Source organism: Fistularia commersonii, chromosome 19 (genome assembly GCF_037954325.1).
Source record: "Fistularia commersonii isolate RoL2024-O1a breed Wild chromosome 19, RoL_Fcom_v1.0, whole genome shotgun sequence".
Lineage (NCBI taxonomy): Eukaryota > Metazoa > Chordata > Actinopteri > Syngnathiformes > Fistulariidae > Fistularia > Fistularia commersonii.
In genome coordinates this window covers 741,701-752,500 of record NC_141302.1, presented here as the reverse complement: position 1 = coordinate 752,500, position 10,800 = coordinate 741,701, and the positions used below count along the sequence as shown (strand labels likewise).

The 10,800-nt window shown below is 42.2% G+C and overlaps 2 protein-coding genes, 1 long non-coding RNA gene and 3 other non-coding genes across 9 annotated transcripts in view; 3 read left to right on the top strand and 3 right to left on the bottom strand.

Moving 5' to 3' along the window:
* LOC147223253 (uncharacterized) overlaps nt 1–5,817 on the bottom strand; it is a 16,393-nt gene extending 10,576 nt beyond the window's left edge. The window contains exon 1 of one of the 2 annotated variants that reach the window (XM_086166580.1): nt 5,603–5,817. The gene's annotated coding sequence lies outside the window, so the exon portion shown is untranslated. Of the gene's footprint in view, nt 1–4,096; nt 4,120–5,602 lie in introns of those variants that run through there. The other variant, XM_086166582.1, reaches the window with a different exon arrangement.
* On the top strand, nt 4,473–10,627 carry LOC147223248 (PRELI domain-containing protein 1, mitochondrial-like). Of its 2 annotated transcripts, XM_086166587.1 has the most exons (7): nt 4,473–5,511; nt 6,620–6,713; nt 7,819–8,044; nt 9,839–9,952; nt 10,025–10,103; nt 10,282–10,412; nt 10,491–10,627. In XM_086166587.1, exons 2-6 carry the CDS (start codon nt 6,622–6,624, stop codon nt 10,386–10,388), a joined length of 618 nt encoding a protein of 205 aa, XP_086022713.1. In that variant the 5' UTR covers nt 4,473–5,511; nt 6,620–6,621; the 3' UTR covers nt 10,389–10,412; nt 10,491–10,627. The 2 variants fall into 2 exon arrangements, with proteins under 2 accessions (XP_086022713.1, XP_086022712.1); XM_086166586.1 differs by lacking the exon at nt 4,473–5,511 and having other exon boundaries at nt 6,325–6,713.
* trnag-ucc (transfer RNA glycine (anticodon UCC)) lies at nt 5,922–5,993 on the top strand. The gene has a single exon. It is a non-coding gene; the product is annotated as a tRNA-Gly (tRNA).
* On the bottom strand, nt 6,705–10,544 carry LOC147223249 (uncharacterized). 2 transcript variants are annotated; one of them, XR_015107642.1, is made up of 3 exons: nt 10,266–10,544; nt 9,706–10,185; nt 6,705–8,023 (listed from the first exon to the last, which is right to left on the bottom strand). It is a non-coding gene; the product is annotated as an uncharacterized LOC147223249 (long non-coding RNA). The 2 variants fall into 2 exon arrangements; XR_015107643.1 differs by having other exon boundaries at nt 9,706–10,087.
* trnag-ucc (transfer RNA glycine (anticodon UCC)) lies at nt 8,806–8,877 on the bottom strand. Its single transcript has one exon. It is a non-coding gene; the product is annotated as a tRNA-Gly (tRNA).
* trnag-ucc (transfer RNA glycine (anticodon UCC)) lies at nt 9,266–9,337 on the top strand. Its single transcript has one exon. It is a non-coding gene; the product is annotated as a tRNA-Gly (tRNA).
* Nucleotides 10,628–10,800: the final 173 nt, after the last annotated feature.

Sequence of the window (10,800 nt, the reverse complement as noted above, 5' to 3'; positions counted from 1 at the left end):
TATCAAAATTATTTTAGATAATGGGTTTTTACATAAACCATTTAAAATCAGTTGTGCTTCCTATTTAAATGTTTTTTAAGTCATCCATTTCTGTTTTTTTAAATAATTTTTTTTTTTTTTTAAGATTACTCTTACATCATTTCAAAATCTTTTTGAAGTCTATTATTGAACATTATTTGGTTTTCTTAGAAAAGCATTTTTTTTAACATATTTTTTAACACATTTTTTAACACCCCACCATTTTTTTTTTCTTTTTTTCTTTTAAAAGTTTCTGGATAAACTATTTTTAAAAATCAATTGTCCCCCCTTTTTAAATGGTTTCAAGTCATCAATTCATTTAATCTCTTTTTTTTAAGATCACCTCTGCACCATATTAAAATCTTTTATTAGTCAATTAGTGAACGTCATTTGGTTCTCTTATAAAAACCTTTTTTTTTAACATAAACGACACCAACATTTTTTTTTCTCTTTTAAAGGTTTCTAGATAAATTATTGTCCTTCCTCAGTTGTCCTTTCCTTTTAAAATGGTTTCAAGTCATCAATTTTTGTTTTTTTTTAATAACTTTATTGAATCATATTTATTTTTTAAGATTGCCTCTGCACCATTTTAAAATCTTTTGGAAGTAAATTATTGAACAACCTCGACACTACCAACTGTTTTTATTTCTATTTTAAGGGTTTTCAGGTAAATAATCTAAGACTGGTTTTGCTTCCTTTTGAAATGATTTTAAGTCATCAATTTTAAATTTTTGTCCCTTTTAGAATTTTTTTTTTTTAATAAAAAATATTTTAGATAAAGGGTTTTAAGATAAACAACTTAAAAATCATCTGTGTTTCATTTTAAAATGGTTTTTAAGTCATCCACTTCTGTTTTTTTAAATCATTTTATCATATTGACTTTTTTAAGATCACTCTTACATCATTTCAAAATCTTTTTGCAGTCAGTTATTGAACAATATTTGGTTTTCTTTTAAAAGCTTTTTTTACAGTAAATAATACCAAATATTATTATTTCTCTTTTAAGGGTTTTTAGGTTAATCATTTAAGTTCGGTTTTGCTTCCTTTTAAAATGAATTTTAAGTCATCGATTTACATTTTGTTTTTTTTTCCTTTATTATTTTATTTTTCATTAAGGTTACTTTCACTTCATATTAAAATCTTTTTGAAGTTAATTATTGAACATTATTTGGTTTTCTTATCAAAACCTTTTTTTAACAGAAACAATACTGAAATGTATTTATTTCTCTTTTAAAGATTTTTGGATAAACTGTTTACAAATCTGTTGTCCTTCCCTTTAAAATGGTTTCAAGTCATCGATTTCAGATTTTTTTAATCAATTTGTTTATTATATTTATTTTTTTAAGATTACCTCTGCACCATTTCAAAATCTTTTTGAAGTCAATTATTGAACATCATTTGGTTTTCTTATAAAAAACGGCTGTTTTTATTTCTCTTTTAAGGTTTTTTAGGTAAATAATTTAAGAACAGTTTTGCTTCATTTTGAAATGATTATAAGTCATCAATTTAAGATTTTTATTCCCCTTATTATTATTTTTCTTGATAGTTTTCAGATAAACAAAAAATCAGCTGTGCTTCCTTTTAAATGATTTCAAGTCATCAAGTTAAGATTTTTTTACTTTATTATTTTATTTTATGTGTTCATTAAAATTATTTTAGACAAAGGGTTTGTAGATAAACCATTTAAAAATCAGCTGTGCTTCCCTTTTAAATGGTTTTTAAGTCATCGATTTCAGTTTTTTTTTCCAATCTTTTTTTTTTTATTAAGATTATTTTATCAACATTTTAAAATCTTTTTGAAGTAAATTATTGAACATCATTTGGTTGTCTTTTAAGAACCTTATTTTTTAAGATAAACAATATAAACGTCAGTTTTGCTTCTTTTTAAAATGCTTCTTAAGTCACTGCTTTCAGGTTTTTTTTTCAATTTTATTTTATTCTTTTATTAAGATTTACATTTACATCATTTTAGAATCTTTTTGAAGTAAACTATTGAACATCATTTGGTTTTCATTTAAAAGCTTTTATTCAAGCAAACGATATGAAAAAATGTTTAGTTCTCTTATAAATTTTTGGGGGGTAAACAACAAAAGGACAGTCTTAGTTCCTTTTACTTAATAATTAAGATCACTTTTCCTTTCTTTTAAAATGTTTTTAAGTAAATTATTGAAGATCATTTGGTTTTATTGTAAAAGGTTTTTTTTTTTTAGAAAACAAAACCAAAACACATTTATTGCTCTTTTGGAGGCTTTCAGAGAAACAATTTAAAATGATTTTAAGTAATTGATTTAAGATTATTTTATGATTTGATTGTATTTTGATTAAGATCGCTTAGACATCCTTTAAAAAAAACACAGTAAATTGTTATTATCATTATTATAAGGTTTTCTTTCAAATACTTTTTGTCAGTAGACAATATCAAAACATTTTAGTTCTCTTTTAGAGGTTTTTTGAGGCATCAACTTAAGATTTCTTTTGCATGCTTGTAAAATGTTTTTTAAGTACATTTCTGAAGATCATTTGGTTTTCTTTTAAAAGCTTTTTTCTTTTCAAGCAAACAATATCAAAACATTTTTAGTTCTCTTCAAATGTTTTTTAGGTAAACGATTGAAGATCATTGATGGCTGCTTTTAAAACCTTTAAGTGAACAATTAAAGGTCATTTTCAGTCCCTTTTACATATGTTTTTTAACAATCGCTTACGCAATTTTTTATTTCCTTTACAATCTTTATCGATAAATTAAGAACATTTCTAGTTCCTTTCGGGTATTTTCATGTATCATTAACTCGTGTTTTACTTTCCTTTCGAAACAGGTCTTTTAGTAAACAATTCAAGAACATTTTTATTGCCTTTTAATTTTTAAAAGCCTACTTATGTGAACGTCTTTTCAAACTCAAATTCATCAGGAGCCTTATTTCATTAATGACATTTGATGTTTTTTTTTTTCATTTTCCTGGGAAAAAATTGCAAAGTGTTCTCCTTTGGGCTACACATTTCAGGGCTCTGCACCGCCAACCAACCTTCCTCCATTCCCTCTTTCACCACCTCCATAAACCTTCTCCCTGGTCTTCTGAAGCCCTCCAAGCCCAGCGTCCTCCTCTTACGCTCACAGTAAATTGCAAACACGACGGCGGAAAGCGACGGTTCTGAGAAACCCGTAAACCGATCGACGTCTCCGTCCTCCGCGGCTCAATTTCACCGATAATTTCAACCCTGACGGCGTGTTGAAAGTTCACTTCCTGTTGTTTTTTTTTTTTCCCACGCCGCCCGGGAACCGCGAGAGGCGGGAGGAGAGAGGAAGCTGAATTACCTTCAGGGCAGCGACGCTTCTGCTCAACCGCAAACAAACCAGGCGAGGAGTTTGGAGAAAGGACAACAAACAGCCCGGTCTCCAGCCGGCCGGATTACAGGCGTCACAGGTTGCCGGCTTCCCCTGTGTGACATCACAATTTCCCCCCGTTTCCCCTCGCCGAGAGCCCGACGGACCTCTTCACCTTTTCCCTGTGAAGCCGCGTTTCATTTCCCCGCCGTTATCGCTCCCCCCTTTTCTCCGCTCCTGGTACGACCCGGCGTTCCCTTGTAGTGCTTCCCCCTGTGTGACATCGCCGCTTCCCCCTGTGTGACATAAACCCTTCCTCCACAGCTTCCTCGCTGTGACGTAGCTTCCCCTTTTGCGGCGTGTCATCAAAGGGAGCACCTGCGCGGGGGGTCGGACGGTCACGCAACGCTTCCCCCGTGTGTGTTTTGTGGGAGGACGGCCTTCTGGTGGTGACCGCCGCCGCCGCCGCCGCAGGTTTGTTCCCCCCGCATCCCCTTTTCCACCCTCCGCATAACTCTGTGTGATTTACACCGCTTCCCCTATGTGGCCGGGCTTCCCCTTCAGAGAGCCGACGGGCCGTCCCCTTCATCTTCTGCGTTATCGCAGCCTTCCCCTTCGGGCAGCTGTCCCGCGACACCCCCCCGTCACGGCGCTATTCGCATACCGCACTGCTGCTTCCCCCTTATGTGACATCACAATTCCCCACGTGGACCTCGGCGGCTTCCCATTTGTCACGGCGCTTCCCCTATCACGGCTCACCATCGGCGACATGACAGCTTCCTCTCTATTACGCTCCCCTTCCTCGGCGTGCAGGGGCGAACCCCCCGCCGTCAGACGCCTCCCCCCGTGGAAAGCTGCGGCAGCGGGGGAAGGAAGCGAAGGGGGGGGGGGGGGAAGGGGAGGGACGGCCCACCACCCCAACCCCTCCGTGTCACCTTGCCTCCCCACGTGTTACATCACCGCCTCCCATCAATGACAGCGAACGTATCTGATCCATCTCGCCGCTTCCCCCTCGGTAGCGCGGCGGGAAGGGGGGCGTCGGGGTCGAAGGGGGGGGTTAAGCCCTGGACATCCCCTTCATCGCCTCAGCCTTCACCTTTCACACCCCGGAGGGAAGGGGGGAGTAAATCCTCTCCCTCGGCGCCGCCGCTGCTAGCGCTCCCTCACCTTTTTTTTTTTTTTTTTACCGATTTAATCCGATGTTTCCTCTCGGCCGGCCGGAGGACTCGTTCGAGGAAACGCGTCCGGCCGCTAGGGGCCGCCAAAACCTCCCACGCCGTGGCCCGATTCTGTCCATCTTTGTTGGCGCTCGCTTTGGAAGTGATTTAAGATCGTTGTGTTTTGGAGGTATGGGAGGAACGAAGGTTAGCTGGAACGATGACGCTCCAGGGAATGGAGATGAGGAAGGTGAGGAACAGTCCAGAGCAGTGGAGAAGAGGTGGAGGAACGTGTCAGAAAGAATGACAGGAAAGGTGTAGGAGACCAGAGATGCTGCAGTGGCGTTGAGAAGACCAGAAGCAGAGCTGAGGGTAGCACAGGTGGAGAAGGGAGGTTCTTCTCATGGAGTGAGGAAGATCAGGAGTCCATCAGAGAAGCAGCTCATGTTAGATAACCTGGATGTTTCCAGCAGGAATGATGGTGAAGTTTCTGGGTTTCTGAGATCCAGAGGGAAGATGCATGGATGGAGTGAATGTTTCCAGCAGGGAGATGGTGAAGTTTCTGGGTTTCTGAGATCCAGAGGGAAGATTCATGGATGGAGTGAAAGCGGGCGAGGCATAAGTTGGTGTGAGAAGAGGATGTGGAGAAAAAGGGTGAGGTGGAGCGGCGGTGACCCCTGAAGGGAGCAGAGCGGTGGTTAAAGGAGGAGAAACACAGCCTGCGGTTGGTGTCTTGGTCAAACATCTCAAGGTATCAGCGGCCTTCATGTGCAACATGGAGACCGCAGGACAATAACAAACATCTTCCTCGCCTCTGCGCCACCTTCTGGTGAAGGGCGCCACCTAGTGGACACACGGTGCAAGCGCAGCACAACTCGAAGCACCTGCATCCATTTTCCTCCGGGCTCTTGTTGCTTCCGAAGCCGAACATGAACCAACCTTAGGCGGCTCCTCCGCCGCTCCGCCCCGCTCCCTCCGGGGACCCGCACCGGGACTGCTAGGAAACACCGCCCGCAGGTACGCCCGCCTCCCGGTTAGCCGTTAGCTTCCGCACCGTTAGCCCGACACCCGGGCTAACGGATTAGCATGCTAAGCAGCGGCGACTCACCGGGCGGGGGCTCCGGTTACCGACGGCGTCGAGCAGCAAGCTTTGCCGGGGGGGGGTTCAACCACCGACGGCGTAACGACGCTCGCCGGCGGCGGCCGGATGAAGGCGTCCCGCCGGGGAGGGACGTCACCCCGGGCGAGCTGGAACACGGTTGTCCCGACGGGAGGAAAAGTTGAGCCGCTGCCCGGAAACTTTGACAACGGTCCGCTGCGCGAAGCAGCAGGCGACCTTTAACCTCTTTATTACAATATAAACACGGAAATGGATTATTCACAGCGCTCTATATATATACATGCAGAATTTTTTCACGTTATTGTATGCGTTGGTGGTATAGTGGTGAGCATAGCTGCCTTCCAAGCAGTTGACCCGGGTTCGATTCCCGGCCAACGCAAATTCGTTTTACCCTCTCTTTAACAAGATTATCATGATTGGTCATTTTTTTATTTTTAGTGAAGTTACAATATGATCGTTTTAATGAAATAAATGTAAAATAAGTCTCATAATCGGTGTTTTTTTCTATTTTTAGTGAAGTTACAATATTATAATTATGATAAGAAAATATTATATTAATTGGTGTTTTTTAAAGTTACAATATTATAATTATAAAAAAATATATATTTTTCGTCTATTTCGATTGATTCAAGAGTCAAAGCATTTATTGCCACATGTACAGTATGGAAACATGTTTCCCTTCACAGCCAAATTCCAACTTTGCCGTCCGCAGTGCATTGGGATATATGCTGGTAGAAGAGTGTAAACACTGTTATAAATATTGTAACCAGTCACGAATGTTGGGGTTTATATTGATGCCTGCTTTCTGTGTGATTTGGGGGTTTCTGGGGATTATGGTTTTTTTTTTTTACCTGGAATTGCATGCTCCCGTGGCATGGCTGTGGCCAACAGCTGTTGCTCATTAAATAGACGTTTTACCGTCATCGGGGGGTTTCCCTGACACTATATTATGATAATAGATATGGTATAAGATGTATGGACTAGTGTGTGTGTGTGTGTGTGCAGGTATGGTCAGGTATTTCTACAGCGAGGTGGACATCAAGAGCCCGTGGCCTCAGGTGTTTGCCGCCTTCTGGCAGCGCTACCCGAATCCACATAGGTGAGTTTCACAGCAACAGAGGGGAGAGACTGAACTGACGTAAAGTTAGGAAGAATTACAATCTCACCACCTCATGCATTCACGTCATGTCCGAACTCTCATCCTGTCCCTCTCATCCTTGTTTGTCCCAGCCCGCACAGACCCTGCCCATTTCTTTATGTATTTATTTTATTCATAGCTATTTCTTTTTTTCCCATTCTATTTATGTTGTTCTTTAGTTCTGGTTTTGTATTTTTCACCACTACTGTTCCTTAATGTTGCTCATTGTTATCCCTGATGTTGTCGTTGTTGTTGTCTGCTGTCTATTTTTTCGTGGATGTCTTGCTATCGCTTATATTTTATTTATTGTTTTTTTTTACATTATAACTGTTACGCTGCTGTGACAAAGGAATGTCATCTTGAGAAATTACCTGCGATCCAAAGAGGTAGCTTTGAAAATGTCTCAAAGGTACTTAAAGATCTAAAACAATTGACTTAAAAAAACAGCAGTACTCGACTGATGATCCTGAGCTTCCCTGGTGTGCATTCAAAAGGACAAATAAAGTTAGAGAAATTAAGAATCGTAAGAAATACAGAAATGGATTGAATGGCTCTCAGAATCAGAATTGCTTTATGGGCCAAGTAATATTTTAACTACAAGGAATTTGCTTTGGTTGACGGTGCTACACAGACAACTTGTAACAAGCATTGAATGAGTGAAAAATAAAAGTTGTGCAAAACAGTGCAGGGTAGTTGGTACAGTGTCAGTGGGGGGACCGGTGCATTCTGTTTTATGTATGCTGTATTGAGAGTATCACTAACATCGAACATTTTTGTTTATTTATTTTATTCTTTTCATTGGTATTGTCGCTCTGTTTATGATGTCGTCTTGTTTTGGTTATCTATTTCCACCCTTACTGTCTTCTTTGCATTCTGTTGTCCATTCATATCCCTGTTGTTCTCTCTGCTGCTGCCTATTTATTCATGCATGTCCTTTGCTATTTTCTGTCTCCTCCCTTCATATTTATATTTATTGACATTACAAGTGTAACGTTGCTGTAACAAAAGAATTTCCCCGCTGGAGATCAATAAAGTTTATCTTATCTTATCTCACTGTACGGAGCAGCTCCCACGTCCTGACCGAGGACGTCCTGTACCGTGAGGTCACCCCCGGCAACCACTTGCTGTCACGGCGACTGCTGACAAAGACAAATCGTCTGCCCGCCTGGGCCGAGCGCTTCTTCCCCTCGCACAAGGCCCGGGCCGTCTACGTCGTGGAGGACTCTGTCGTGGACCCGCAGACACACACGCTGACCACCAAGACCTGGAACCTCAACCACAACACACTGATGGTCAGAGCTAGGTGTGCGTGTGTGTGTGTGTGAGTGTGACCAAAAAAAAAAAAAAAAACCAACGCGTTTTGCATATCATTACCTATAAACGTATTCGCATTTCACATTGACAACAATAAATGGCAAAAGAGTAACAACATTATTAAATTATAAAAAAAAAATGTTTCCCAAACAAAAAGGTTTTGTGTTGGCCGGGAATCGAATCAGGTTCGTTAGCTTGAGAGGCTGCTATGCTAATCACAAGGCAGCTATGCTAATCACTATACCGCCAAAGCAAATCACGTGATTTGTAGTCCAATACGCGCGTCATAGAGTCCCATAAGAAACGATAAGTGACGCCCGCCTTGCCCGAGTTAGCTAACCGAGTTAGCCGCATCGAGATAGGGACGTCAATTTTAATATCTTCCTCACCGAGGGGAACAGCACTGGCGTACCAATCGATCGTTAAAAATAAGATTTAAAGAAAAAAAGCGGTTAAAGTACCTGCGTTGGCCGGGAATCGAATCCAGGTCAACTGCGTCGAAGGCAGCTATGCTAACCACTGTAGAACGTGTCACGTGACTTGTAGTCCAATTTGCGAAGAACCGATCTCCACTAGAAATGATAAGTGATGCCCGACTTACCCGAGTTAGCTAACCGGATTAGCGCGAGATTGGAGCGTCAATTTCAATATCTTTCTCGGCGAGGGGAACAGCACCGGCGTACCGATCGATGGTTCAAAATAAGAATTAAAGAAAAAAAAAAAAAGGAAACAAGGTTTCTGCGTTGGCCGGGAATCGAACCCGGGTCAACAGCTTGGAAGGCAGCTATGCTAACCACTATACCACCAACGCCTTGCAATGGTGCTACCGCGAGTTCGGAACCGGAGCATCAGCGCTGAGCCGCCCGGTACCGGAGGAGAATCGCACTTAACAGTTCCTCTGGATCGCAGCCGTTTCCCTGAAAGAAGAAGGGCGCCATGGCATCACATATTCCAGACTTGAACCGGTGCCGTTCCGGCTTAGTTTAGCTCCCTTCCAGGCAACGCATAGACGTCTCGATTTGGACGGAACCGACCTCGGGTCGCCGGCTCTCACGACAGGGAAGAATCAAATCAGGTCATCTCTTAATCTATCCATAAAGCTGACAACGTCTTTTTAATCACGATCAACATCATTTTATCATGATTTAGACCGCTTAAATATCTCGCTCCGTTATCTGCAGTTATTACGCAAGTGACAAGCGTTGGTGGTATAGTGGTTAGCATAGCTGCCTTCCAAGCAGTTGACCCGGGTTCGATTCCCGGCCAACGCAGTGTCTTTTCATCAAATTTGTATGACATTTTGTCAATTATCTTCATTGAACAATATGAAGTAAAGGACATCTTTTAGTTAAAGTCATGCAGAAAAACTTACAAGGCAAAAACGAAAACATAATGTGTTTTAATGCACATGGTGTGCTAGTATTGAAATTTGGTTTTGTTTTGTGGAAGAGCAGAGATTTATGGATGGAGGTAAAGAGGACAGGATAAACCCCTGAAAGGAACAGCCTAAAGGCAAAAAATTACTTTCAATGATAACCATCTTTGAATAAATTCCTCACATGGAGATAGTCAAGTGGACAAATGCAGTGCTTTTGTTCCCACAAAATAGTTTCAGATGCACACAAGATGAAAAAATTACCTTTGAGAAGTTTTGTTGTCAGTCGGGACCCTCAGCCTGAGGCAGCTTCATCTACAATGGCAGATCCGTATGTGATCACACTCCCAATCAATAACCAATACAGAAGGCCTCTGATCCGTGTTGTGTGTGTCAGACGGTGGTGGAGCGCTGTCGTTTTGAGGAGGACAACAGTCGGCCTTCTTGGACCAAACTGAAGCGGGAGGCGTGGATCTCCTCCACGGTGTATGGACTGACACGGCCAATACAGGTGCGCGCGCGCACACACACACACACACACACACACACACCTCTAGTTGTAGTAATTGTCCACCTCTGTCAGGAATTCGGTTTGGCCAGATTTAAAAGTAACCAGGCCGAGGCCATGAAGGGGCTGCAGTTTGCACTGTCCAAGATACAGGGTGAGACACACACACACACACACACACACACACACACACAGAGTTACAGTCAGTATTCGTGCCTCACAAACAATCGATACATCTGTAAATGACAGGAAGAGGTTACAGAATTGTCACAACAATAGAACGTCATGTTAAATGAAGTTGTAAATAACTGTTGACCTTTCTGGAGGTGCAGCTGAGCTCCCGCCTCATCGCCATGGTGACCAGGCGTCGTCGCCGGAGAAGCCCAAGCCCATGGCGCCGCAGGCCCCCCCCACGCCGAAGCCCGGGCAGTTGGTTTGACTTGGGGGGGGGCGACAAATCACTGTACGTTCAGAAAACACAACCTTTGTTTTTAAATGTTCGCACTGCGTCCCGCTCAGCCGCCTGTTTTCATTTCTTCAGTTTGTTGTCTTAGGGAGAGTAAAAAGAGGGAGAAGATAAAGGTGCACGCTAACCTATCGCCAAAGCAACAGGACGGACAGGATGGCGTTCTATCAAAGTCCAACCAGACTTTAAATCCTACTGGGAGGAAAAACTTTGCTCTGATTTTTGATTGTCTGGGACGCCCAGAGCCCTGCGTCCAAAACAGCAAACCAGCTGGAACTTGTCAACATGGCGGGAGATAGAAGTTTAAAATAAAACCCTAAAAAAGCGGGACAAACGGTGAAGGGTTTGAATAAAGGTGAAGGAAGTGGAAGCAGCAGGGACCGGA